The 27976-nt window shown below is 38.6% G+C and overlaps 1 protein-coding gene across 1 annotated transcript in view; it reads right to left on the bottom strand.

Moving 5' to 3' along the window:
* CFAP43 (cilia and flagella associated protein 43) overlaps nucleotides 1–27976 on the bottom strand; it is a 108566-nt gene that overhangs the window by 48260 nt on the left and 32330 nt on the right. Inside the window, exons 7-19 of the mRNA XM_025396840.1 lie at nucleotides 27291–27358; nucleotides 24997–25128; nucleotides 20491–20607; nucleotides 19415–19495; nucleotides 16395–16543; nucleotides 14747–14850; nucleotides 11113–11253; nucleotides 10166–10338; nucleotides 8864–9013; nucleotides 7907–8037; nucleotides 5570–5717; nucleotides 3054–3146; nucleotides 2236–2313 (exon numbers count right to left, since the gene is read on the bottom strand). Of these exons, the coding sequence (XP_025252625.1) occupies nucleotides 2236–2313; nucleotides 3054–3146; nucleotides 5570–5717; nucleotides 7907–8037; nucleotides 8864–9013; nucleotides 10166–10338; nucleotides 11113–11253; nucleotides 14747–14850; nucleotides 16395–16543; nucleotides 19415–19495; nucleotides 20491–20607; nucleotides 24997–25128; nucleotides 27291–27358 (1565 nt within the window). The remainder of the gene's footprint in view (nucleotides 1–2235; nucleotides 2314–3053; nucleotides 3147–5569; nucleotides 5718–7906; nucleotides 8038–8863; nucleotides 9014–10165; nucleotides 10339–11112; nucleotides 11254–14746; nucleotides 14851–16394; nucleotides 16544–19414; nucleotides 19496–20490; nucleotides 20608–24996; nucleotides 25129–27290; nucleotides 27359–27976) is intronic.

Below are 27976 nucleotides of genomic sequence, written 5' to 3' on the forward strand. Positions count from 1 at the left end.
AGGATGGTTACATGGGAATGAAATAAACTTCTCATCACTGTGCCACTATGTTTTTTTGAGTTTATGTGTTACCATAGGCTAGCTAACTCTAATTATCATAAATACATATGAATAAAAAATAAAAATAAAGAACTCCTATAATCAACAAGAAAATGACCAATTATCCAATAAGGAAATAGGCAAAGAATATAAACAGGAAATTCACAGGAGAAGAAATACAAATACTGTTTAGAGTTATGAAAAGGTGCTCAGTCTTATCAGTAATTAGGAAAATAAAAACAAAGGGCCAAGGAAATGATTTAAGAACTTTTTCTAAAACCGAGAGACAAAGGTTTCCTATTAAAATGCCCATCAAAGTCTAGTACATGAAAGAAGAAAACACCTAGGGTCTTGGTAGGAAAAGGTAACACATTCAAATGGGAAAACTGAAGAGAGAAACTTAAAAAAAAAGATTTGGCAGAGTAAGGAGAGCCAGCAAGACATGATAAAGCATTAGGCTTCCAACTGCGGGAAGCCATCTCCGCTCCTAGGTCTGAAGGGCAAGAGCTGGGAGTGGTTAACGAACCTGGAGAGACCCATAAATGTAGAAGAGAGATGGCGGTCATTGCCAACTCATAACCCTACAGGGAGGAAACTGGGAGAATGAGGACCCTGGTCTTAGTCTCCTGCTCTGCAATCCATGATCTGAGCCCCAAGAGGCTGACCTTCATGAACAGCAACAATGGGGTTCTCCTGCTGATGCCACTTATTGCCTAAACCCAAGAGAAAGTCAGAAGGCAAGACAGTGCATTGCTATTATCCATAAAGGCCAGCCTCTTGGGGCTCAAAGAAGAGTGGAAAAGGGAAGAGAGTCTTGGTTTGCACCAGCAAACCAAGAATACCCATTGAACATATCAAGGTGCATACCTGTACATTTCCAAACACTGTGGATAAAGACAAGATCCTATAGTCTCCAAAGATAAAAATCTAGTTACCTACAAAGAATTGGGAGTCAGGCACTGGAGTCTCTGAAGGAAACACTGGAAGTCAGGAGACAATGGAGCAAGCCTTCAACATTCTGAAGGCAAACCATCAAATGGATATGAGTGTAGGATAATTACATTTTAAGAATAACCACATCTCACAAAATGTACCTCCCATGTACCCTTTCTCAAGAACAGAGCCAAAGCATCTGGCAGGTCTAGCAGCAGGGCACCATTCACAGTGGTACCACTTGGATGGTACCCCAGAAGCACAGCTATGTTATAAAGGATGTTCCCAAGCATGGCGCAACACAGCAGTCCTGTGTAGGAAGCTACTGAAGGACACACACCAAGAATACAAAGAAAATCAAGTGGGATTCAGGAAATAAGAGCTCCAACTTAAGAGGCAGGTCTCTAGGACAGCAGCCATACACCTGGTCTACAGAGCAAGAGCAAGGTGCTTTGACTGGAGCTGGAGGATGGAAAGCTCTAGAAGGGAGGTTGCCCAAAAAATGCACTGACAGATTGATCACTTCAGGTATTTGATTGTATTGAGAAGAATTTGTTAGCATTTTGAGTTTGAATAGGTCATAGAAAGGCTTATCCAAAACAAAGGTTAACTATTAATTCTAAGAAAAATCAAGTTGTAAAAGCAGAAATGTAATAATAATACACCGTGTGGCTCAGCTTTGAAGAATATTCAAATAACTATCATAGTATGTATTCCAAGCATGGATTTATATGTGTGCTATAGTGGGGATGGGGAGCAGTAACAAGCATAACTACTCATGTTCCATACCAGGAAGCCCATAGTTAGCATCAAAACAGAAATATCAAGAAATAACAACAGTAGTAAGAAGACTATTTAGACGGAAGTAAACAGACCAAATGAAAAAGTGGAAAGAAGAGAAAACAGTTACCTCATGAGTACAAGTATCAGTCAAGAGAAGTAGGGCAGTGGCTGCTTAAAAAATATTATTTTTAACTACACAACTCAGTATTATTTAATCTGTAAAAATATAAATGCATAACTTTGGTAAAAATCAGTATTATAAAAACAATTAAGATGGTAATTTGGGGGAAGATGGGGAAAACCACTGTTGATATGAAGTGTGAATTGGTGAAACTTTTATCTTATTAAAGAACTTCACAAAACTGAGCTTACAAGCAGAGAAAGGGAGGTATAGTTCCTCAGGGTAGAACAAAATTAAGTTCAAAAAGTAATTTTAGAATAAGAGCCAAATGTATTAGAATATGAAATTACAACACTTACAGTTTTGGAAAGTGATTTGATTCCTTCTTTTATCTCTTTCCTTTTCTTGGAAAACAGATTAACCTCCTTTTTGATGGCCTGAAACAGAACAAGTGTATCACTTAACAAAGCAAGAGAAATCAGAGAGAGAGAGAGAGACAGAGAGATATATAAAGAGATACATAGATAGCAATTCTCTAGAAACAGAAACTAAAATGTGTAAAGAGTAATATAAAGTGTACATGAAGTAATACCACTGCAATACCTTGCTTAAATCTAACTGCTACTATGTAAGTGACATTAAAGCTACATGAAACACATGTCAATTATATGGCCAATGGAAAGAAAATAAGTAGTGAAAAATTAGTGAACAGTTGATTAAGGAAAACCAGTATGCACTTTTATTGGGAACTTGAGACTAGATCAATAGGCTAAATCCAGGCACGAGCTGTAATCAGTCGGTCACCTTTCTGAACAGCTGCAGCCACAGCATCCCTTCCCCTGTTCCTGGTCCACAGGACAGAGGTAGCATCCCCTAAAACTCACTCCACAGTGGAGTACTGCAGTTCATGCTTTGCTGTGGTTTACCTGGACACCATTGTTGGGTTGCATGTCAGCCTACGTACAGTTCTTAAAGCTCATATAACTTGATCTAAATGATTGGGCTGTGTTTAGGGTGTTTATTTGCTTTCAGAAAAGTTACACCTGTATGTTGTAGTGCTCTGCCGAGTGGTGTCTCATTCCATCTTCTAACTTTCCAGTACGTTTCCATAGGAAACTGATCTATTTGGTGCATCTACAGAGCACTATTTCAAACCTACCCCATGTTTCACAAATACCTCTTGGCTTTTTTGTTGTATCCAAGGAATTTCCTTCTTAACATCAGTTGGAACTAATTCATCCTGCGATGAGTCAATGCTTGCCTTCTGTTTCTGATACACGTTAGAAAAAGACAGACATGTCTTAAAGTTAAAATTCATCAAGTTTTTCCCCTCCCACCCTACCATATGTAACTGCTTTGAATTCCTTTGCATTTGTTGCATTTTTGAAAATAATCTCAAACATTTTGTCCCCAAGATGTAACATTTTATTCATGTAAGTCCTATCAGTCTGCCGTTATATTAGCCACAGCTTCCACCAAGGAAGCAGAGGTGATCAGACCAGTCACACTGTCACTACTCTTTGCCTTCTTTGTTACTGTGACCCACATGTTTCTGCCCATGAAGGCCTGTGCCACCATCTGTGCTTAGGATCTTCTTTCTTCCTTTTGAAGTCTTAATGCTTAAAATCTTTTTTTCAATGCCATCTCCTTCTGTATCATCAATGTCTCCCTTTTACAGGATCTTCACCAACAGTATCCAAACATGCTCTACTATCTCCTGTCTTAGGAAAATTACTCTCACTTGACCATAACATTCTTCTTCAGCCACCACCCTATTTCTATTTTTTTTTTTTTTTTTTTTTGAGACGGAGTCTCACTCTGTCGCCCAGGCTGGAGTGCAGTAGTATGATCTTGGCTCACTGCAAGCTCTGCCTCCTGGGTTCACACCATTCTCCTGCCTCAGCCTCCTGAGTAGCTGGGACTACAGGCATGTGCCACCACAATTGGCTAACCTTTTGTATTTTTAGTAGAGACAGGATTTCACCATGTTAGCCAGGATGGTCTTGATCTCCTGACCTCGTGATACGCCCACCTCAGCCTCCCAAAGTGCTGGGATTACAGGTGTGTGCCAACCACTGCCCCCGCCAGCCCACCACCCTATTTCTGTGCTCCCCTTTGCAGCAAAATGTCTTGAAAGAGTTTGGGAAGCCACGCTCTCCTGGCTGTCCCGTAACCTCACTGGCTAACCCTCCTCAGGGTCCTCTGCATCCCTGAACTCTTCTCCTGGCTCACCAGAAGTTGCTCTGTCCTGGTCCTCTTCTGCTTCTTGCCATTCATGCTTCCATGATGTCCTTGCCTAGTGTCATGGCTTTAAATCCCATCAGCATGTCCTTGACTCAAATCAACATATCCAGTCCCGACCTCTCCCCAGAACCCAAGGTTCATCTATCCAACAGCTGAACTGGCATCTCCACTTGGGTGTCTAACAGGCTTCTTGAGCTTAGCATGGGTAAAACTGATTTTGAATTCCCTTCATAGCTGCCCCCTTCCCCCACAGTCTACCCTATCTCCATGAATGACACCATCTTCTACATAAATGTTCAAGTAAAACAATCTAGGAGTTCTTGGGCCCTTTCTTTTCCTCTCTATGTCCAATTCATCAGTGAGTTCTATCAGCCCTACCTCTGAAACCCACCTGGAATCCACCACTTCTCTCCTAGGCACAAGACTCCTCCACCTCCATCATTGCTACCTGAATCTCTGCCTTAGCCTCCTGAACAATGTCCCTGCTTCTTATCCTTCTTATCCCCTACAGGAAACATTCTCCTCACAGCATCAAATAATCATTTCAATAATGTCAATTATACCTTGTTAATCCTCTGTTCAGAACACCTGACTCAGTTCTCATTACATGTAAAATAAAATTCAAGCTCTTTACCTAGTTTACAAAGCCCTTCATTACCTGGTCTCCTCCCGCTTTGAAGACCTCACCTCCCACCACTTTCTCCCTTGCTCACTTCAACAGCACAGGTCTTTTTTAGGTCCTAACATACCACATGCCAAGCTCTTTCTTTCCCCCTTTGCCCTGAATACTCTTGCTACCCTCCCATTGTCTCTGCATGGTGGTGTTCTCTTTTAATTCAGATCTCAGCTTAAATGTCTTCTTGGAGAGGCTATCCAGTCCAATACTATCACATCAACCTATTTTTATTCACTGAGTAGAACTTGTTACTATCTCATTGTTTCCTCTGCATTTGCTTGTTTATCTGTCTCTCCCTGCCCATCCCCAACGCCCAATTAGGATGTAAACTCCACAGAAGCAGAAATTTTTCTATCTTGTTCACAGCTATATCCTCCACAGCCTAGCACTCTGTAGGCACTCTATAAATATTTGTTAATTGAATGAGTGAATGCTGTTCTTTAGCTAGACACTTCCTAAACAACATCTGTAATACGAAAGTATAGAGAGACCATTTTGACCAAGCACGAGTGTGGGTAGAAGATTTTTTTTCCAGGCAAGCCTGGATTTTGTACTATGGTTTAAATGAGATCTGAAATGTACCATGTGCAATTGCTTTGAGAAAGGCTAAATATTTTCTCTCAGACATAGCTTATTCTCTTTTTTAAAATCATGGGATACCTGGAAAAAGAGAAATATTACTAAATATCTGCTTACAGAAACCACAAGCTGAAAACCTCTAATTTACAAACAAAGAAATGTAAGCAAGCAAGCTAGTCATATAGGAACTCAACTGTGTGTTCAGAATCGGATCCCAAATCTATGGAAACTTTTGGTGTTGTGCTTAAATAATCATTCTCCTCGCCCATGGTGCTGCTCAGGGAAATTAATAGTTTTTGGTAATAGTCCAGAATTTCACTGGCTAGGAGTCCTCCAAACCGCCTATATTAATAAAAAAGAAAACACAGAGGCTACAAAAATCATAATTTAAAAAAATCACATTTAGCTGTATTATTTTCAGGTAACTAACCATTTCAGTTTATAGATAAGTAACCAAGGAAATATGTGGACAATTCTTCACAGTGCCTTGTGGAAACTTCTTCTTCAGTGCCTACTTCTTTTTTAGAATTTCTTTTTAAAAAATTTTTATTTTTTTAAAGAGAAAGGGTCTTGTTCTGTCACCTAGGCTGGAGTACGGTGATGTAATCACAGCTTACTGCAACCACGAACTCCTGGGCTCAAATGATCCTCCCACCTCAGCCTCCAGAGTAGCTGGGACCACAGGGGTACACCACCATGCATGGCTAAAGGACTCTGCTTCTTACAGGAGAACCTTTCATGGGCTCCAGGCCATGACAAGCTTCTTGACCTTTCTAGGGTGCCCTCTCCTCACACTGTCCTCATACCCTTACTTAACATGCCCTCTGTACCTGCCCTGGCCATTGCACAGAAGAGCCAGTGCACTGGCTGAGCTCTCAGAATACACCTGGCAGTGTGCGGCTTCACACACATAATCACATGTGGCCCTCATCACCCCACGCTGCATTGAGAGTGGTATTATTACCTCCACTTAATTCACCAGGGCACTGCAAACTTTGGACGCATCAGCATAACTGGGAGGGTTTAAAAACAGATTCCTGGGCCCCACCTGCAGACATTCTGACTCAGAAAGTCCAGATGGGATCCAAGAATATGCATTTCTAACAAGCTCACAGATGCTACAGATCCCCTACCTTGGGTAACATTGATATAGATGATTTAGAGCGGTTGTCATATGCCAGCGTCACCAAGTCATTAGTCCTAGACCATGGTTTCAAACTCATCTTTGTTTTGAGTCAGAAGTTTGGGTGATTACCAATGGATCAAAATGTCCTTCTTTTTGAGCTGCATAAATAAGGCTCCAGCACTTGTTTGTTGTTGCCTGAGATAGTATTTGTTTGCTGGTTATAAAGAATATGTTAGGACTTATATAGTGAGATAAAAGTTAATATTCTATTCAGAATCGCATGTATAAAATGGGCATGATGATGCAATCCTCAAATGAGTCTTTGTGATAAATGGCTAGCAAAATTGTTATGATACAAAATCTCCACAACATTTAACATTTTCACAATGTTGCAGAGAAGGCCCATATTTCATTACTGCTTTCATCACAGGAGGTATCATGAAATATTATTTTTTCCAAAATGAAGTGCATGATTGAAACCACCTTTGCAAAGATTACGGCAGTGAAAGAAGTCTAGCATGGCTGACTCCACCTTGTTTCTAGTCTCACAGGCTGGATGTTCTTGTTCATTCCTCCTAACCATGGGAGGAATTTAGTTTATAGTTTAACTTGGAAGCAAGGATGGTAATAGTTCCTCCCTAAAACTGATCCCCTCCTTGTTTGGGGACTGAAACTGTCTTTGATATAATCTAAGCAAAATCTAATTAGGAAAGTATATGTATACATACACACGTGTAGGGGATAAACAGGAGTTTTAAAAGTTATCTGAGGGTCAGAATTGTCCACATTTCTTATGTTATGAGAGATAGGACTGATCACTCTCAGATATATATTAACCCTGTCTTTTTATTTTTATTTTTATTTTTTGTATTTCGGTGCTCTGGTATCTGGGGCCTTGCTGACTTCTAGAGGCTAGCCAGTCTCTAAAGATAGTAAACAATTTGCTCTGGAGCACGCTTTTCAAATGCTAACCGATCAATCCAGAGACCATATCCCCAACCACTTCCTCTAGTGGGCTTTCACAATCAGGGCCACCATTTCCCCACCCTAATCACCCCAGGGCCAAGTATGAGACGACTACAGCCAGCCCCTATGCCTCAGAACCCACTGATACTATTCAAACTGGCCAATCCTAAACCTGCCCAATCCTCCCTGTGAAAACCATATGAGAAGATCTCATCCACGTTTTCCTCCCTCTCTCAGCCTCCTGACCCACCCCAGGTCTGCCCCATGTGGTCCCCGAGCATGCAGTGTACTCTTCTCTTGGGATCTGTGAGTATAACAAACTTTCTTTGCACTGGCAGTTGTCTCCCAGCATGTTGGCCTTGCTGTACTTAAATAAAAATAAAATCTCTATTTTAAAACACTATACTACATGGGGTTACTTACTGAATACTGTACATACTTCCACTTTAGGTAGACAAGGGTGCCATCATCTCTCCCATTCACCAGAATGTTTTGTCCATCCATTGAAATTCTCATTGACTGAATCCCATGACCCTGGTGAGAATGACTCCGACACCGAGCAAACGTTTCCTAAATAGTTAAGAAATAAAGCAGAAAAATTACGAACGCAATTCTACCACATGGCTTTTCTAAAGGGGTTATATGCCCTTTTTTTGTGGATAAATCATTTTCTATTTGCTAACAGCATTTTAATTGGTATGGAAGTAGCCAATTGGCAATACATAGCATTTAAAATCCCCAGTCCAAACCACATTCACCAATACTAATTTGTTCTTCCACTACCTTTGTGTAGTATGGAAGGACTGGGATTATTATCACCAATTTATAATAGGAAATCAGACACAGAGAAGTGAATGAATTGCAGAAGTCTATAAAGCTAGGGAAGGGGCCTTCAGCAAGCAGAGATGGTGAGTTCCGATGGCTTCAAGAGTCAGGCAGGTTCTATTTATGTGTGAAGTAGCTGAGTGTAATGAGCGAGGGTGACAAGCACTGTGAAGAATGGAAGATAACATGCTCTGAAGGATGCTAACTAAGCCAGTTTGATTAGAACTCAAACAAAATGCCTCACCAATTTGGTATATAGGGCAACAATTTAAAAACTGAGATTTCTGAGTCATACTGGTTCTCTACCATGATGCCTTTTCTCATTTAGTTTTTTAAATAGGCAGTACGTTCAAATGGTTCAAAATTCAAAAATTATGAAGGAGTATTCTGTGAAATCTTCTTCTTGTTCCCATGACCTAATACTTCCAATGGCAAGCAAGGTAATTAGTACCTTCAATATCTTTTCAGAGCTTTTATGCATATATAAGCAAATTTTTATATACATATAAAATGTTTCTCTATATGAGATTAATATATACACCCATAATATTTTTTTAAGAAAACAGCTTACCAAAGTATAAACGTCTCGGATACACAGAATTCCACATTTAGCTATTGTTATGAGCCACAATCCATGTGAAGACAGACAGAGCATTCCAGGTCCATACTGTCTGCTTTGTACTTTTTTGTATGGTTTAAGAATGTAGATACCCATATGTTCCTGCCAATCAAAGAAAATAACCACATTATAGAAAAGATCAGGTAAGCAGCACCTTTGGGTTTGCAGATGTACATGCCTGTTGTACATTGTCATTGTAAATAAACTGATATGCGGTAAAGTGGGCACCTGTGTTTGCATCATGTTTCCCATTTTTGCAAATAAAAGTTTGTTTCTGCCAACTAAGTCAAGTCTTCTTTATTTGTTTACTTGCCATTAAAAATCCTAGCCTACACTGATAATCTTTACTTTTACTAATCATTTCATATATCTTCATGCTTAAGTCAATATTCCCCATATGTTTCATGCATTCCCACCTCCAAGCCTCTGCACATGTCCTTCCTTTTGTCTAGAATGCCCTTCTCTGCTCCATCCCCACCAGTCCTGCCCTGCCTCCCTATATGAGCGCTGCCCACCAAAATTGTATGCAATATCTCTCCATGTTTAAATCTGACTTATTTTTCAAAGTCCAGATCAAATATTGATTCCTTCATGAAACTTTTCTTGAATCTCTCTTGTCACTAATCATTTCTTCCTTCTCTGAATTTCTATGTCTAATCCTGGCTACTCTGGCAAAGAAGAGCTTTGACTGAAGAATTTAGAGGAAGGAAGGTAGACCTTATCAAAGTGGGTAGACAGACATCAAGGGAAACTGACAGGTCAACGGGCAGAAAGCAGGAGGGTACTGGGCCATTATGTGCAGCAGGAGGTGACACAATGCATGAGATGTCTGAAGACAGTGTAATGAAAAAATGCCAGAAACGCAGTTTAATTATTTTTTGCAATTTTGGTTATGGCTTAGATACAAAGTTCCACTGCAAATCAAATCATCTACCTTGTAGCCCTTGGCTTATGTAGAATAGATTTCCTAATGCTAGGTTGTTTTTTAAGGCATTAAACTAATATTGTATCATCTGCATGTTTATCTGACAAAGATGATGTATGTGGCACAAGTATCAGGTTGCTCAAATATATTGTATGATGGATTAACAAATAACACTATATACCTAGCTCAAGGGAATTATATTAATATAATGAAGGAATTTGTTAACTGAACTATTCTGTTAACGTGGTCAAGAGGATCACATCTAATCAGTACAATGTGTCAATCTTGATTGCTAAGACAAATGAGAGCACACTTAAGTGTTGACATACTTCTTTAGGAAGAAGGTAGCTACAGATGTATGGCACTTGACTACAGAAGCCATATATTTGTTTACTTTGAAAGTCCAAGACTGCAGAGGACAGAGTGTGCTCCAACTCATACAGGTACTTATGAATGATTTCATCTTTCAGCCTTCCTCTTTCATCAGCAAAAATTGTGGAAACTATTAGATTTGGAAAAAGAAGAGAAATCACTTGCACCATATATTAGTTTTGGTTTTTTAAAATTATGAACAATTATGAAAAGCAGAATAAAATTTAAATGCTCAATTAATATTGCGGAAGCTAGTAGGTGATAAAAATGATTTAAAAACACTTGTCTCCCTAGAAATACTTTGAGTATTAAATGACTGATAGTGGGTAAAATATTTCTGTAATGCCTTGATGAAATTTTAATCAATTAACTTAGAGACATAATAAAAGAAACCCATGGTGGTACAGAGACTCTTATAAAAACATAAAAGTACTTTGAGGTTGTCAGCTCTCTTCTGCTCTATAATTATATATTTGCAAAACTGCCAACCAGATATATTTGTCATTAAAACAAGGAAAGAGTATCTATTTTCTCATACCTTTTTATCCAGAAAACTTTATAATTTTGTCAGTGAAGGGAACTACACTGTAATCTATCTGAATTTAACCATGTCTATTCAAAGCTACAAAACAAGAGACATCACAAAAATAACAAATCAATTTGATGTGTCCGTTCATCCTATCTCTTTTCCTATGGTAATAAAGCAGACTCATGAGTCAGGAAGCCCAAAGGAAAAGTCCACACTTCAAACTGTTTAGCATGTTGGTTTTACTCTGTAAAGGTAGACAAAAGGTAGCCATTTTACCTCTTCACATGCCAAGAGAAAAATAAAACAAACCCAAAAAACAATAACAATGATGTATCTGGGCTGAGGAGCAGAATTGGTTGCTTGTGTTTTCTTTACCTTGTGGCAGTAACGTAGGCAGTGTGAACATCTCCAACCTGCTTCTCCCTGCTTCCGGAAGCGAGGAAAGCACCATCACTTCCACTATGTCTGTTTCTGAAAGAGACACTGTGGATATCTGTAAAATGTCTTTGGCCACTTCTGAAAGCAAACAGAAATCAACACCACAAGTGGTCATTGATAAGTTTAAAGAATCTTTTACCTTTCCAATTAAGATATCACCTGTGGACTTGCCTTCACTAAATCTTTAGAATCAAGTTATTTGCTGGATATTTAAAGTGACCTTTAAACATAAGTTACAGGGACATTTTTGATGAATGGATGAGGGATTCTCCTGATTAGATGTCTAGACCAGCAGATTCAAACCAGCCCAGTCTGTCTGGGTTTCTTTCCCAGTCAGGGTGGCCCAAGAGTGTATCATCTCCAACCCCTATCCCTCCAAACCAGCACCTGCATGCGCTGGTCCCCAGAAGTCCACTCCAGCCAGGCTATCTGCTCCTAAGATTGGTTAAACTCAGGCATCGGCCTTCTTTGCATCTGTGCCCAAGGACTGTGGGTGTGGTGGAAACATGTGACTTTATGAGCTTGCTCCACTAGAAAGCCAGCTGATCTAACCTCTGCAAGGTGTGCCAGGCCTGGAGCCCACCTTGGATTTGTTCCAGATTCACTCTTCCACTCTTCATGGGACTGTGCTGCAGGTGCCCACTTTCTCAGGCCCTTCCCCAGGCGGTCGGCCGATGACCTTCTGTCTTCCTTAACAAGGAAGACTAAAGACATCTACATAAACTCAACCTCAACTTTCTTATCCTGAGACTCACATTTTCCCCCTGTCTGTTTCCATTTTCTCCCTTCATTTCCCAACATTGTTGTAGGAGCAAAATGTAATCCCTTCCTGTCTGTGATTTTGAGCCCATTCCTCCAATCTCCTATTACACTGTACATTATCAATCACCTCTTAGCTTCTTGTGTCCCTTATGGTTCCTTTTATTCAGCCCTCATGACTCCCCTGTCTTCAAATAAGAACCTTACTCCAACTCTGCTGTCCCACAACAGTTACCATCTGATTCTCTTTTCTCTACCGCAAACTTCTTAAAATAGGTTTAGCACTTTCTGACTTAATTTTCTTACCTCTATTCCCTCCCTAACCTTCTTCATTCCAAAGAAGTAGCTCTCTCAGGGATCACCTGCTGACTGGCAAATATATGAGAGCCTGTCCCAGCCCTCACCCTACCCATACTTCAGTGTCAGCCTATATTTTCATCCACCTTCCTTCTTTAGGCTGTTTCTGGAGAGGATGACTCCCAGTTCTCTTATTACTCTGGCCCAGCCTCAGTTTTCTTCACTGCCTCATCTTCCTCTGTCCACAGCTTCCATATAAAATGTGGACCAGGGTTCTATTCCCAGTTTCTTCCATCCCACCCTCTGGCCAAACAGATACATTAAAAAATGGGGCCAGGAACAGTGGCTTATGTCTGTAATCCCAACACCTTGGGAGGCTGAGGTGGGAGGACTGCTTGACTCCAGGAGATCAAGACCAGTGTGAGCAACACAGGGAGACATTTTATCTACTAAAAAAGAAAAAAAGAAAAAAAAAGTAAACAAAAACAAAACAGAAAACAAGCCAGGCTTTGGGGCACAAGCCTGTAGTCCCAGCTACTCAGGAGGCTGAAGCAGCAGGATTGCCTGAGCCTAGGAGTTCAAGGCTATAGTGAGCTATGATTGCACCACTGAACTCCAGCCTGGGTGACAGAGTAAGACTCTAGAAAATAAAATAAAATAAATGAAACGGAATATTTAGGCAGGATATACATCCACTCTGAGGTCAGCCACAGGCCCTACCACACTCAGTGCCATCTAATTTGCATATTTAGTTACCTCTTTTGCCCCGTTAAGCATCTACGTTTACTTCTACTCTTTTGAGCTATGTCATCAGCTTCCATGATTTCAAGATCAGAATTCTATCATTAAGCTTTGAACTACATATCCTGATTTCCAAACTTATGCTAAATATGCCCAAATGAAGAGTTTGTTGGCTTCAAACCTATGGAACTCATCAGCTCAACCTATTCCTCAACCTCTAAAACTTTGTTCTTCAACTAATGACATCGCAAACTTCCAGTACTCAGGCTAGAAATTCTGGGGTCATCGCTGATCCCTTCCTTTCGCATCAAATACCAAGTCCTACCCATTCCATCACTCATGGTTGTGCCCTCTTTTCTCTTTCCATAACTGCAGCATGAGTTTGTGTATTGTGGATAAGAGCACACGCTCTGAAACTGGACTTTCTTAATTTGGCTCTGCCACTAACTAGATGTGTGGCCTTGAACAAGTACTTAGCCTTGCTGTGCCTCAATTGCCTCATCTGAAGGGATAACAGTAGTGTCAATTTCATGAAAGTTGTCTAAGAATTCAATGGGTGGAGACATGCAGAGGGCTTAGAATACTGGCTACCACATAGGCATTCCTCAATAAGTGTTGGCTGTTGTTATGATTATGACTATTATCATCTCTTGCCTTGGCTAATATTATAGCTTCCAATCTCATCTTTTTAATTTCTTTCTTTTGCCTTTCTACTCCATCCTTCACACTGGTATCAGAGTCAGTCTCTAAAAACCAAGTCAAATCATGCCAGCTCCATCTTGAAACCATTGACGATGGCTCATTAACCACAGAACAATTCCAAACTCTTTGGAATGATATTCAACGTCCTTCCTCTTTCAGACTTCATTGCCATAGTCATCTTCTAGTGAACTCTTCCATTTACCTGTTATACCAGACTTTTTTTTTTTTTTCCATTCCAAGTACCTTTGTTTGGGTTATTTTTTGAGCAGGAATACTAATATGTCCTATTCCACACCTATGAAAATCCTTTAAACCCACTACTCTAAGCCCTTGGAAAACTCTCCTCCAATCCTCCACATCCCCTGACCAGTGCCCACCTTCACCTCCACTCCTCTCCTCACACCTGGCAGAATGAATTGCTGCTGTATCTGAGCCTACGCACCATTCTGCATTTTCCTCCTCTACTAAATTGTCTCCTTAATATTTTCATCCCCCTACAAGGCCTAGGTTTGGCATTTTGCACCTAGTAGGCACTCACTAATTTTTATAAGTCAATGATAAACAAATTAAAAAATTTAGGGGTGAGACTTGGCAAAGTGTGAGGAGCAAAAAAAAAAAAAAAAATTTAAGGAGAATTTTAAAAAAATTGTGTGTGGGGGGGAAACACATATACAATTGGCATGTAAAGCCAGAGAGAAAACAAAGAGAAAATTCTTTATTAGAGATAAAATATTAAAAAATATTTTTGAGAGAAATCAACCCAACTTCTCTGTATGTTAATATTAGAAATGTTTAGCCATTTCATTAATTTATTCAATAATTGATTCAAGAAAATTTGTTTAGCATCAACTATGTACCAAGCAGATAACTCTAATATTTCAAATACATCAAAACATAATGTGAGAATTCTCCTAAGTAACTTTAGTTATTTAAAAGTTACTCTTTCAGAAAATATGCCATAAATAATTGTTTCAATATAACTCCATTTTCATAACCTTAAATTCTTTGAAATAAAAAATTTTAAATGTTTTAAATTAATATATTTTAAATTAATCAGCATTCTATGTTGTACCTGTGAATCCAATAATCCGAAATGACCTTGAGGAGCTGGCACAGATAATAAAGACTTTTCCTTCTGATGTTCCAACTAACAGAAATATTCCTCGCTGATCATAACTAGAAAAGAAGAAATCTGATGATCAAATCCCAATTGTTTCACCAGCTAGATGGTGAACAAGTTTAGTGAATGGCCACAGAGATATGTTCAAAGCCAGTCATTTTTACAGTTTGTGATTTTTAATATTCTCTGACCTTATAAAAGTGGAGTGATTACATGTAGATATAATCATTGTACTTTAGGCCAATGCTATTTCCAAATTGCAACTTTAATAAATACAGTCAAGAAGATTCAGTAAAGATGGGCAGTTGGTTCATCATAAGTGAATGAAACATGTTGGTAGAGCTTTCTTGATGTTTCAAGTGCAAATAAGCAATTCTCAAATTAGCGGTGGGTGTGACATTTCATTACCCTGTGACTGGTACCTGGCAGTGGGAGGAAGAATGTAGTGAAACATGTCTACAACTTTATCAAATTAGAAAAAGTGGGAAGACGCAAATTAGAATAAGATGATCTGAGAAAGGAAAGGCACAAAAAATGACGGTGCAGAAGGGCAGGGGGTAAGGAGGTTATCCCTCCTTCCCCACTGAGCTAGGGTGGTGGAGCTGGGCAGTCCACAGTGGCAGGACCAGCTCCCAAGTGTGCTAGCTGTGTAATGTGTAATCTTGGACAATGCTTCTCTTCACCTTTCTCACCCTGAATTCCCTATTTTGTCTAATAGGGATAAGAATAACATCTCTCTGATTGGTGTTTTGAGGATCACATTCTACAAGCTACAGTGATCTCAAGCTGTAAAGCAGAATACAAATGTCTGTTCTTATTAATACCTAATAATATAATAAATTAAAAACAGTAATAATGATAGCAACTACAAGTCCAAATCTAATGTCTCTATATTGTCATCTTAAAAGTATTGTTTCTAAAGTTTTGAAATACTCTAAATGTTCATTAATATACTGTTTTTAAAAAATGACAGTATATTCATATAATGGAATACTATGTGGCTATAAAAATAATAAGGCTGGTCTTTATGTGTGGATATAAAACATTCTCCAAGATATACCATTAAGTGAAAAAAGAAATGAGGCATTGTACATAGTTTTCTCATTTTAAGAGCAAAGGCAGTGACTCTGGAGCCCAACGACCTGGGTTCAAATCCCAACATTTGCCATTCACTAGCTGTGTACTATTGAGCAAGTTATTTAAAATTTTCTTGCCTCATCTTCCTCACCTGTCAAATAGAGAAAATAAGAGTGTTTACCTCATGGAGTTAAATACAGCAGAAGTGCCTGGCACACTATACATACTTGATGGCCATCGATACAAATAAAAAGAAGTGCTTATTATGTTTTGCTTGTTCATGGATAAAACATCTCAGGAGACATGAGAAGTTGGTACCAGGCTGCCTGCAAGGACAGACCTGGGTATGGGGGGTACTTTACTTCACAGCCCTCTGTACCTTTTAAGTGTTGAACTGAGTGAATATATTAACATTCAAAACAAATGAAACATGTAAAACTTAAAATTAAAAGAAGGGATGGCTTCACTAGAATTTTCAACAGACGGTGACACAGAGCCGCTCCTGGAAGCAGAAGGGACTTACGTGACATGCTGCACGGACGATTCCGAGAGAAAGGCTTTGTCCACGACCTGAGGGGATTCCTTATCATATACGCTGATGAAGTAGACAGAACCACCCTCCGTGCCCACGGCTGCAGAGAGGGAGGATGGACAGCAAGCCAGAACCGTCGCCTGTTTAAAATAAACCCCAGATGCGTATCTCCATTGTGCCTGCTCTCCTGCATGTAAGAATGCTATTATACAATGTATTTGAAAAGCCTACAGGATGAGAAGAGTGGCAAGTGTTGTGTGGTGGGTTCTTTCAAATTATAGCCTCAATGTTCCTGAGCTGATCAACTGCATAAGACGGCACAGGAATCTGTACATCTTATTCTTTTATCCTAAAATTAGAGTAATAAAAATTATAGAGAGATTTCTTGAAATTTAAATCATGGCTTCGTTTTTATCTCTAAATGATGATGAAATGATTATGCCAACAATCTATCTAAGTGATTGTGAAACACTTAGACCAGTAATAGTGAAAAATAAAACAAAAAAAGGTAAAAGAAATTCTTAGCATCTTGTAAACATTTTAAAATATTTATTTATTAGCGATGGAGTCTTGCTCTGTCTTGAACTACTGGAGTGATCCTCCTGCGTCAGCCTGCCTAGTCGCAGGGATTACAAGATCAAACCACCACACCTGGCTTTTAAAACATTTTTATAGATCCTGAGATGCTGGTATGACTAAGGAAGACTTAAGAAAATAACTATATCACTGGAAGATGTATTCAGTCACCAAAGAAATGAATGACAGATTCCCACTTATCTCACAATGATTTATACAGAATATGATGTCTAACAGAATAAATTGACTTTCATAATACTATAGAAATTAGTATTCTTTCTCTATAAATACTTTGTAGATTGTTTTGAATAAAATCATGGAACTTAAGGCTGAAAAAGAACGTAAGAGATCATTTTGCAAAATAGAAAACGCAGGCCAAGGAAGTCCAGCAGCTTACCCAAGGATCCCATATGTGGCGACAAACTTCAGAAGAAGCACCCAGGTGTCCTGCCTCATTAGAATGCACACCGTCTCCCAACTGAGTGGGCTTTTTGTAAAATTGAAAACCTTTATGGGAAGTGTGTGTGTGTGTGTGTGTGTGTGTGTGTGTGTGTTCCCAAAATAAAAATAATCAGCTGAAATTCTCCTTCATTCCAGGGCAATGGTGTGCTAGTCTGAAAATGTACAGTAAGGTCCAGAGGAGTCTTATGTACCCTTGCAGGTACCATCAGGAGACGCTGCTAGTGTCCAGGTATCTTGACACTGTGGTGCTGGACTGGGATCCCCCAGGACCACTGCCTGAAGGAAGGCAACACAGTCCCGGACACAGGCAGAGAGACCTGGCATCAGCATTACTGTATCTGTATCAATTCTCTGTAGGGTAATGGTACCTGTATCCCTCGTTGCCCAAGAGGAACAAGGTATATCCTGATTATATGGGCCCCTGGGTGGTTGTTAAATGTTTGTATGCCTCTAATGTGTGAAAGGACATGTCATTAAATGCACTTGTAAGATCTCTCCTAGTTTACTATTTCTAATAGAAATGAATACATATAACCTTTTGTCACAGAGATTATGGAGTCTTTTCATATTTCAAGTTTTCTCAGTAAGAAATTTTATCTTTACTTTTGTGGGAGAGTTTTATTTATCACACTGAATTATCTATCTTTTGCATCTTATGTAAAATATGATGCTTAGTCTTCTATAATTGAGATTTTAGTTTTATAAAAGGGAAGGATTGAAACTCCCTACCTAATACCAAGATCCATTTCTCAACTAGAACTGTGTAATGCAGCAAATAATACTACTTTTTTTTAAAAGACAGCATTACCATTGTTTCTTGGTCCTTTTGAAATGTTATTTTATGCAAAATGCACTGTGAACATGGCAGAAATAATGGTATCACATTGTGGTAGGTGTTGCAGGCAGTGTGGTTTGCAATTCAGCATCCATATGCCCTCCTTCTGGAAAATCTCTTGAATATTCACTGAGAAACTATCCTTCCCCTATTTTCAGGGACAAGTGGAATGAATCTAACTCCCATTTCCAGGGCTGAGTTGGTGCATTAATTAGGCACTTAATTGCATTTCTCATCCCCTGTGCATATGATTAGTTCACAGATGTTATTAAGACATTAGAAGACATTTACTGAACCTTCTGGAAAGAAGAAGCATCTTTGTTCTTCCTCCCCCTACAGTAGGAATTTTTCTTCCCTCTCTGACAGTATGATGTGAGGTTGGCACCTGTGGTATCTGGGTGTACCTCAGTGAGGCCTAAGATGAAACTAAAGGCATAGTGTGGAGACAGAAAGACAAGGTCCTTAGTATATCATTTAAACTGATGGACTGAGGCACACATGAGGCCAGACAAGTTCTGTACTTTATAGTTGATTGTGCCAATAACACTCACTTTTTAATTTTTGGCTTAAGCTGGTTAGAGTGGCAACTTTCTTTCATTTCTAATTGATTCCCATTAAATGGGACCATTTAACCAGTTATGGCCAAAGGGATATTTCGTTTCTGAGAAAAAGCACTTACTTGCTGATTCAGGAGCACCCCCTCTCCCTCCAAAAGACCTTTCAGCACTCTCTTCCTCTCCTGCACACAGCACAGAGGAAGTATTCTTTGATGGAGGCCCCATCAGCCTGGCTCCCTGAGAGACTGTGCAAGAGGGACCCCTGCCAATCCACAGTGAACTTACGACATGAGTAAGATATAAACTACTGGGGTTTCAAAAACAACTGCCGCCACAGAAAACCTACTGCTTTCTATAACCAATATGGTTCTATCTTGTTTTCTATAACCAATGCTATGGTTTCACTCTTGGGGCTGTGGCATATACTTTACACTCAGGGATTACTCTAAACCTAGAAGGCAAAAATGCAGTGAGGCTTCTGTAACAAGTATTTCTACAGACTATTGATGTGTGACTATGAAAAGGTAGATTGGATTAGAATTCAATATATTTTTAAAACTCCATTTATCAAGTATACTTACTGGGGTATTCAGATAAATCTTGCTTACACAAGAACAATCCTCCAGCCACCAAACACAAATTTCCCCTGAATGTGTAAGTGTCTGTAACAAAAAGAAAAACAAAAACTCTACATGGAAAATAAGACTTTCCTATGGAAGCAAGTTCTGCCTCCCTTTCCAGTGTGTCGATGATTTAGTATAAAATTTCATTTTATTTATGTGGATTATAAATACTTATTTTATCATTTCAATGCCAATGCTTCGTTTCTGAACAAATATTAACTATTATCTTTAATGCAATTTAAGTAATACATAACTAATTAGTATTAGAAAAGTAAAATAAAGATTTTGCATGTAACATATTAAAGATAAAAGTTGCTTATAAAAATCAGTAAAACTATTGCCTAATGAACAAATGTAGAAGTAGGAAGCTATACATTGTTCCTTTTTAAATTACTAGAATTTATTTTTTTAGAGCAGTTTTAGGATTACAGAAAAACTGAGCAGAAAGCACAGAGAGTTCTCCTTCCCCTTCCCCTCCACACACCTACTACCCTACTATTAACATCTTGCATTAGTGTGGTACATTTGTTACAACTGATGAGCCAATACTGACATATTATTATTGACTCCTTAGACTGAATTAATGTATTGCACATGGCAACTATTTCATTTTCAACCTCAAGTGGTGCTGGTGCATTACACAGAAAAAAGATACTAAATAAATACTAACAGTTTACTGAGTGCTGACGACTCATTGGCAATGAACGTGTTTTAAAATGTGTTAAAGCCTGGCTTGCAGAGCTTGGGTGGTGAAAACCAAAAGATGGCTCCTAAGATCTCAATTGTGTTGGCTGTTTTCAGAAGATGATATTATGAAGTCACAATACGAGGGTATCATTCTAACTGGGGGGTAGATTTGAGGATGGAAGTGTCTAGCATCTCCACCACAGCCTTCAAGGACAGCCTCTGCCTCCTATTCACATTGCTTTGCCCATGAACTTTCAAAGTTACCCAATAACATATAAATAGGGATTTAAATCTTACAACATCATCATATCTTTAGTCCTACTGTGACACAGTAAAATATTCTTTACCATGAAGTGTTGGGTTCCAGGTGTGATAAAGTCAACTGCCTGAAATTTCCCATCACAAGCATCTAGGACTTTATTTAAGGTTGGCTCCTCACCAAAAGTGTAGATATAAACAGATCCCTGATAAATATACAAAAGGAAAGAAACATATTGTAATTGTTGTGTATATAGTTCAACAAATATTTATTAAATGCCTACTGTAACCAAGGCACTGTGTGGAAACAGATGATGGGAAATCACAGATCAACTCAGTAAGACCTTGACCCTGAAGGCCTTAAAATCTAGACACTTGATTTGTTTGTTTGTTTATTGATTGGTTGATTCATTCATTCATTCACTTATTTATCATTTTATTTTAATTAATTAATTTTTCGAGACAAAGTCTTGCTATTGTTGCCCAGGTTGGAGTGCAATGGCACAATCTCAGCTCACTGCAACTCCCACCTCCCAGGTTTAAGTGATTCTCCTGCCTCAGCCTCCTGAGTAGCTGGGATTACAGGCATGCACCACCATGCCCGGCTAATTTTGTATGCTTACTAGAGACAGGGTTTCAACATGTTGGTTAGGCTGGTTTCAAACTCCTGACCTCAGGTGATCCGCACGCCTCAGCCTCCCAAAGTGCTGGGATGATAGGCGCAAGCCACCATGCCTGGCCTCATCATTTTAAATAACCATAAGACTTTCTTCTTCAATTCCAGACATTCATGTTTTGGTTTGTTTTGTTGTTGTTGTTTTTGTTTTGTGACTGAGTCTCCCTCTGTTGCCCAGGCTGGAGTGCAATGGCGGGATCTTGGCTCACTGCAACCAACCTCTGCCTCCTGGGTTCAAGAGATTCTCTTGCCTCAGCCTCCTGAGTAGCTGGGATTCCAGGTACCTGCCACCACACTTGGCTAATTTTTGTATTTTTACTAAAGACAGGGTTTCACCATGTTGGCCAGGCCGGTCTCAAACTCCTGACCTCAAGTAATCCACCCTCCTCGACCTCCCAAAGTGCTGGGATTATAGGCATGAGCCACCACACCTGGTCTCCCAGACATTCATTTTTTTAATTTACAAAACATAATAAAACATTTTTTCCTGTTTCAAAAATAATATCTATTTATGTAGAAAATTTGGAAAATGTGGAAAACCCAAAAAGTTGTTAAGATGTACTAAATCCTACCACATGCTAAATATAATGGAAAGAACATTAAACATTTAAACAAGCCTTTGTAGAAATAGTTGAGGTATGGCTGAAGCTGTCACTTCATGCTTATTATTTTCAGCTCTCAAACTCACCTCTAAAAAAAATCTATTCTGTAATGAATGCATCTCTACCAAGTAGCTGGTAATATAATATGGTCATTTAACCAGCAATAAGAAGTCTGCTTTCAGTTAATCGCAAGTTCTTCACGTTTACTTGAGTTAAACATAAATATTTCTGGTCTCATTTATCTAAAAAAATATGACTTTATAGGAGTACAAAATTTGGTAGGTATTTACAAATTTTATCTTTCTGTCATTTCTTCAATAAATATTAAGTGGATACACAATGCCAGTCACTGCTTTAGATGTTGGGGTTATAGCAGAGGATAAAACAAAATCCCCTGCCCTCACGGAGCTTACCTTCTGCTGGCAGATTTAGATGATAAATAATATAACCAAATAAAACATACTGCAAATTAGACAGTGATAATTGTAAGAAGAAAAAGAAAATATAACAGAGGAGAACATTATATAGCAAAATAAGAGGGTGAAATTTTAAAGTGTGTGTTTAAGAAAGACTTCAGTGAGAAGGTGTGGCAGGCCAGATCTCACTAACAGCTGAACAGGCAGGCCTCCATGACAACTGTTTCAGCAATGGCTGAGTGATTAAGTTAAATATTAAAAGCTAATAGAGCCAGTGCCCTTATACAAATGCTTGAATGTAACAAAACCCCACCAAGAGTTTTGCCTAGGCCTTTCCTGGGCCTTGAAGCATGACAAGATAACGAAGATTCCTTGTACATATTTTAAGTATTTATATATTCCCGATAAATTTAATATTTTGTTATTCTGAAATAAGCCCATTTATCTTTAGTAATGATTTTTACCTCAAAGCCTATTTTGTCTAATATTAATATATTTCCACTGGTTTTCTTTGGGTTAATGTTTACATATCTTTTTCCGTCTTTTCATATCTGGGTTTAAACATAGGTTTTAATTTATGCTTTTTGTTTATCTCAGTTGTTTTGCATTTCATTTTCTTTCTCTTTTTTACCTTGTTTTGGGTTAAACTTTTTTATTTAACATTTTACTTTCTCTAGTTTGGAAATTTCGTCTACTGTTCCTATTGTTTTAGTGGCTACCTTTGAAGTTGTAACATGTATACCTAATTTATCAACATCAAAGTTACTTAAAAGCTTTATTCTCCTCCTGGGTCACGTGGGATCCTTGGAATACTTTGTTCTATATATCCTGCTCCCCCGCTCCCCCCAACTTATAGTATTGTCATTTGGGATTTTAGTTCAATATTATTTTTAAACCTACTTCCACATTTTTTTTTCCTGCTGTTGTATGCAGTGTTCATTTACTGTACATCTTCTACAATGTGTCATTCTCTACCCATTACTACTGCTCTTTGTTTTTGTTGCATCACACACCTTACATCTGGGATAATTTTCCTCTGCTGGAAGTAAATTCTTCAGAATTTTCTCCAGTGATAGTCAGCTGCTGACACACTCTTAACTTTGGAGTGTCTAAAATGTCTTTTTTTACCCACATACTGAAAAGATGTTTTCATTGGGTATAGAATTCTAGGTGGTAATTACTTTTTTTCATTACATCAGGGGTCATCAACCTTTTTCTATAAATAGACTGATGGTAAATATGTTAGGCTTTGCAAACCATGTAGTCTCTGCCACAACTATTTAATGCTGCCATTGTGGTATGAAAGAAGCCATAAACAATACATAAGTGGGTGTGGCTATGTTCCAATAAAATCTAATTTGAAAAACATGCAGCAGGCTAGTTTTGCCCCATGGAGCTACAGTTTGCTGACCCCTGCAACACATTGAAGGTATTATTCCACTATTTCTTACTTACATTATTGCCACAGAGAAGTCAGCTATTAGTCTAATTGAAATTCCTTAGAAGTAATCTGTCTTTTTCTCTGACTGCTTTGAAAATTTTCTCTTTGGTTTTCAACAGTTTCACTTTGGTAAGTCTAAGTGTGGATATCATTTTATGTATTCTGTTTGGGATTCACTGGATCTCTTAAATCTGTAAATTCATGTCTTTAACCAATTCTGGAAAATCCCCAGTCAGTATCTCTTTAATTATTGCCTCTGTCCCACTTTCTCCTCTCTGGACTCTAATCAAACATATGTTAGATCTTTTCACTGTATTGTTCTTATATCTTATGTTCCCTTCTGTATTTTCTACCCTTTTGCTTTTCTAGGTGACATTCTGAATAACTTCTTCTGATCCATCTTCGAATTCATTTATTCTCTCTTTGGTTATGTCCAACATTTTGTCAGACATGTTCATTTAATTTTTACTTTGCTAGTATATTTTTCTTCTTTAGAAGTTCTATTTGGGTCTTTCCTCCTTCTTTTATGGTATCTTTTTCCTAGTTTCCTGTTCTCCATAGATATTTTCAGTTAGTCATTTATTTATTAAAACATAAGTTAGCACAGTTTTTTTTTTTTAAAAAAAACTTCTGTTAATTATCAGAAACAAAAGTCTGTCCATATTTAAATTTAATTTTCTTTTAGGCAGAAAATCATTGAATTTTATTTGTAATTCATGTAAAATTATTGTATAACAATATAAATATCTGCTAATTTTGATGCCTGAAGATCATTCCATTAATTAGGAATCTTCCTAGCAGTATAATTGAAGAAAATGTTTGTTTTAATCTTACAATAATTCATTTTTCTTCTTCTCTTATAGAACCCACATTGTCTTTGGAGAACAACCTATGCCCCAATCTCAGTTCTCATTTAAGTCAGTTGACTCTACCCAGCATCCAAGGCTATGCATGTGACTTAGGCCTGGCCAGTCAGAGCTTAGGATTCCTATGGTACAAGTGACTGACCCAGGGGAAGACACGTGATTCAGTTAGTCCACTGAGTCTATATTCCAAGACTTTTTTTCTAGCTGGTATCTTTCCACCAGGGACATCAAGCAGGCAGAAATATAAGCTAGAGCTGCATATAACTCTTAACACCACAAGGGGAGAGTCAGCATGGAAATGGAGGCAGCAGAGAGGAAACAGAGCCAAGAGATGGAAATAAACAAGGCTTGGTGGCATCATGGCAGCTCTTGTATTCAGATTCACTCCTTGCCCTTTCAGTTACATGCACAAAAATAAACCAATAGCTCTTTGTAATTTAAAGCTTTTAAACTGGGTAGTTTTTCATTTACAACCTAGAGTCTTGACTAGTGGAGTACCACTGTGTAGCACACTCTGCTCCTCATTCCTGTCATGTAATGATGATAATAATATCATCTGAAAATCACATATCAAGAAATTACCATCCAACATACCTTGTCTGTTTGAATCAGCAACATTGTATAATTGGGAGAGAATGTCATATGTTCTACAGGTCTTTCAATCTCAAGAAAATCCTTGATCGTGTAACTTCCATCTTTAATAATAAAAGAATACACAAAGCCATCCTAGAGATGAGTGAGATAAATGTAGAAAATCAGTCTTAGTCAATGCATAGTATACTTGACTCATCAGACAAGTTAAGGCTTATTGATTACTTCTACTGTTTATTTGGAGTCATCATCTATGTTTGCATAGATGCACTGTCCTCTCATCTTTATTTAGACGACTTTTAACTATGTTCCCTGGTCAAGCTTCAGTTTGATCTCTTTTGTGATACATTTTTCAATTACCTAAAACTTTACTGATATCTCCTTTTTTGAGTTTCTCTAGTATCCCTCTTCTTACTACATTCTTCACTACACAGGCGGTAGGAAAAATGAAGTAGAGTTTGTGTGGCTTGTATATAGCAGTTTCTTTGCTTGAAAGGACACTAGCCTTCCTGTATGCTCTTTCATCATTATTATGTGCATTTCTTATCTCCCTAAATGACCCAAGGGTAGGGAGTGTGCCTTTTATTCCCTTTGGATCCTCTTTTTCTCTTCCTCACACAGTAGTAGAACATAGCAAGGATCCAATATAAATGGGCTAGTTGATTGGTTGGTTTTGAATAGATTTAGGTTAACTTTATTATTCTCAAGAGAAATTTGAGTTATTTTTACAATAGTGAAAACAGTTGGAGGAAATTTACTTATCATTTTCTAGATTAGACATCTCATAATTAAGAGCGGGGACTTCAGGTGGCTGGGTTCAAATGCCTGGGCCCTGGAAGGGAAAGCAGGCAAGGTGCATTTTTTGAGCTCATCTTTATTCTCCATCACTCACCAGAGCAAATGCTATAATCATTCCCTTAAAGGGGGTTAAACAAACATCAAGGGTGGTCTTGAAGAGGACAAGAGTCATAAAAGCCCACAAATGCAGACTAAATGGAGGAGGAGGGGATAGTCCACTGCAAGGTTGGGGGAGCTAAGTGTAGGTGTATGTGCTCCAGATGGCTTCCTGAGGGTAGAATGTCTCTCACCCTGAGGTCACTGCCTAGCTACCCTCAAAGTCCTGCAGATGTCATCTGTGTCAGTGAAACGGACTATGCTAACATCTGGGATAGTTACAACTAGACCTGGATTTTGGTATAGGTCAGTTCCACACCTTAGCATTGTTTACATTGATTATAATGGCATGGAAAAACATGGTCTTGGCCGGGCACGGTGGCTCAAGCCTGTAATCCCAGCACTTTGGGAGGCCGAAGGGGGCGGATCACGAGGTCAGGAGATCGAGACCATCCTGGCTAACACGGTGAAACCCCGTCTCTACTAAAAATACAAAAATTAGCTGGGCGTGGTGGCAGGCGCCTGTAGTCCCAGCTACTCTGAAGGCTGAGGCAGGAGAATGGCACGAACCCAGGAGGCGGAGCTTGCAGTAAGCAGAGATTGTGCCACTGCACTCCAGCCAGACAGACAGTGTGAGACGCCGTCTCAAAAAAAAAAAAAAAAAAAAATAGAAAAGAAAAGAAACAGAAAAAGAAAAACATGGTCTGACACCTTTTATTACTTACTGAGACTGAGTTCTAATAAATGACAGCAAAGACTTTGGAGTTTAACACACCTATGTTCAAGCCCTAACTCTTCCAATTACTTGCTGGTGAACTCTGTAAGATTAGATTCCTTGTCTGTTAAAGGAGGATGTCAATAGATTCTATTCGATAAGGTTGTTGTAAGGACCTATAAGATAATACAAGTAAAGTACTTAGCTTGGTGCCTGGCACAAAGTAAGCACCAAGGAAATGGAGGCTATTAATACTGATTTAAATATCAATAATAACATTATGATACATGTAAGCTAAATGGGCATTCACCAGAGTCCAAGCTGCAGCTTAGACAAAGGGTTCCAAATTCGTGTCTGCTAACCTAATACATTAAGTGTAGAAACGAACATGGAATTGGGTTATAGATATTAGGTAGTTTTTCATTGCAGAAGGGCAATGGATTTTTAAATTCTATTTGTGTTTGTTTGCAGTAATATATGGTAGTTCATTATATTGTTCCCTCTATTTTGTATAGATTTGAAGTTATTCAAAATAAATCTTTTTTAATAGTACCCAAAGAGGAAACCATTTTAATTAATAATGTGACAGATCTGACATCCTAAAATATGGCTCATAATAGTAAATGGCAACACATTGGAATTGTGAATTTTCTTTAAACCAATTAATTTTGAGAAAAAAATACATTACAATTCCAGAAGCCAGCACGCCCTCCTTCTGATACACCAAGGTTACTGGACTGATAAAATTTCTTCTGTCTTTTGGAAAAGAAAAACAAGGTAAAGCAGGTGACACATAATTAAAAGTACAATGTAACAATGAATAATAAAAGCTGCTTTTACTGATGTAAATCATATAAGTTGTTTTTGAATTCTCTATCATCAGATCTATGTAACTAACATAGATGCTAGATTAGAGAGAGGAGCAAGGCTGGAGGGTACAGTAGGAGTAAAGGGAAGAGAGAAAGGGAGTAGGGAGGGAAGTCAAACCTCATGGCCTCAGTTTTACAGGGAAAGTGAGTCAGAGAAAAGGAAAAAAGGCAGATGAGGGACACTGCAATGGGGAAAACTTGCTGGAGGGGGTGGTATTGGAGCTGGGAACTGGCAGATTCAGAGACAATAAGTGCCAAGGGAATGGGCTAGAGGCATGTCTGTGAAATGGTGAGAATAAACGACTGGCTCAGAAAACTCATACTAGGGCATAGTTGGAAATAATACCAATGGAGTAGGTAGGATCACATTAGGGAGAGCATGAAATCAAGGCAGTGCAGTTCTTGAGCTGGGTGTTAAAAGTGGCCTTCAAAAAGGCAGTTTGACAGAGATAAGCTGCCTGGTTTGGGTCAGATGTATATTAAGGTCAGTGAAGTCCATCCTAAG

The sequence above is a fragment of the Theropithecus gelada genome, chromosome 9, assembly GCF_003255815.1.
Source record: "Theropithecus gelada isolate Dixy chromosome 9, Tgel_1.0, whole genome shotgun sequence".
NCBI classification, from domain to species: Eukaryota; Metazoa; Chordata; class Mammalia; order Primates; family Cercopithecidae; genus Theropithecus; species Theropithecus gelada.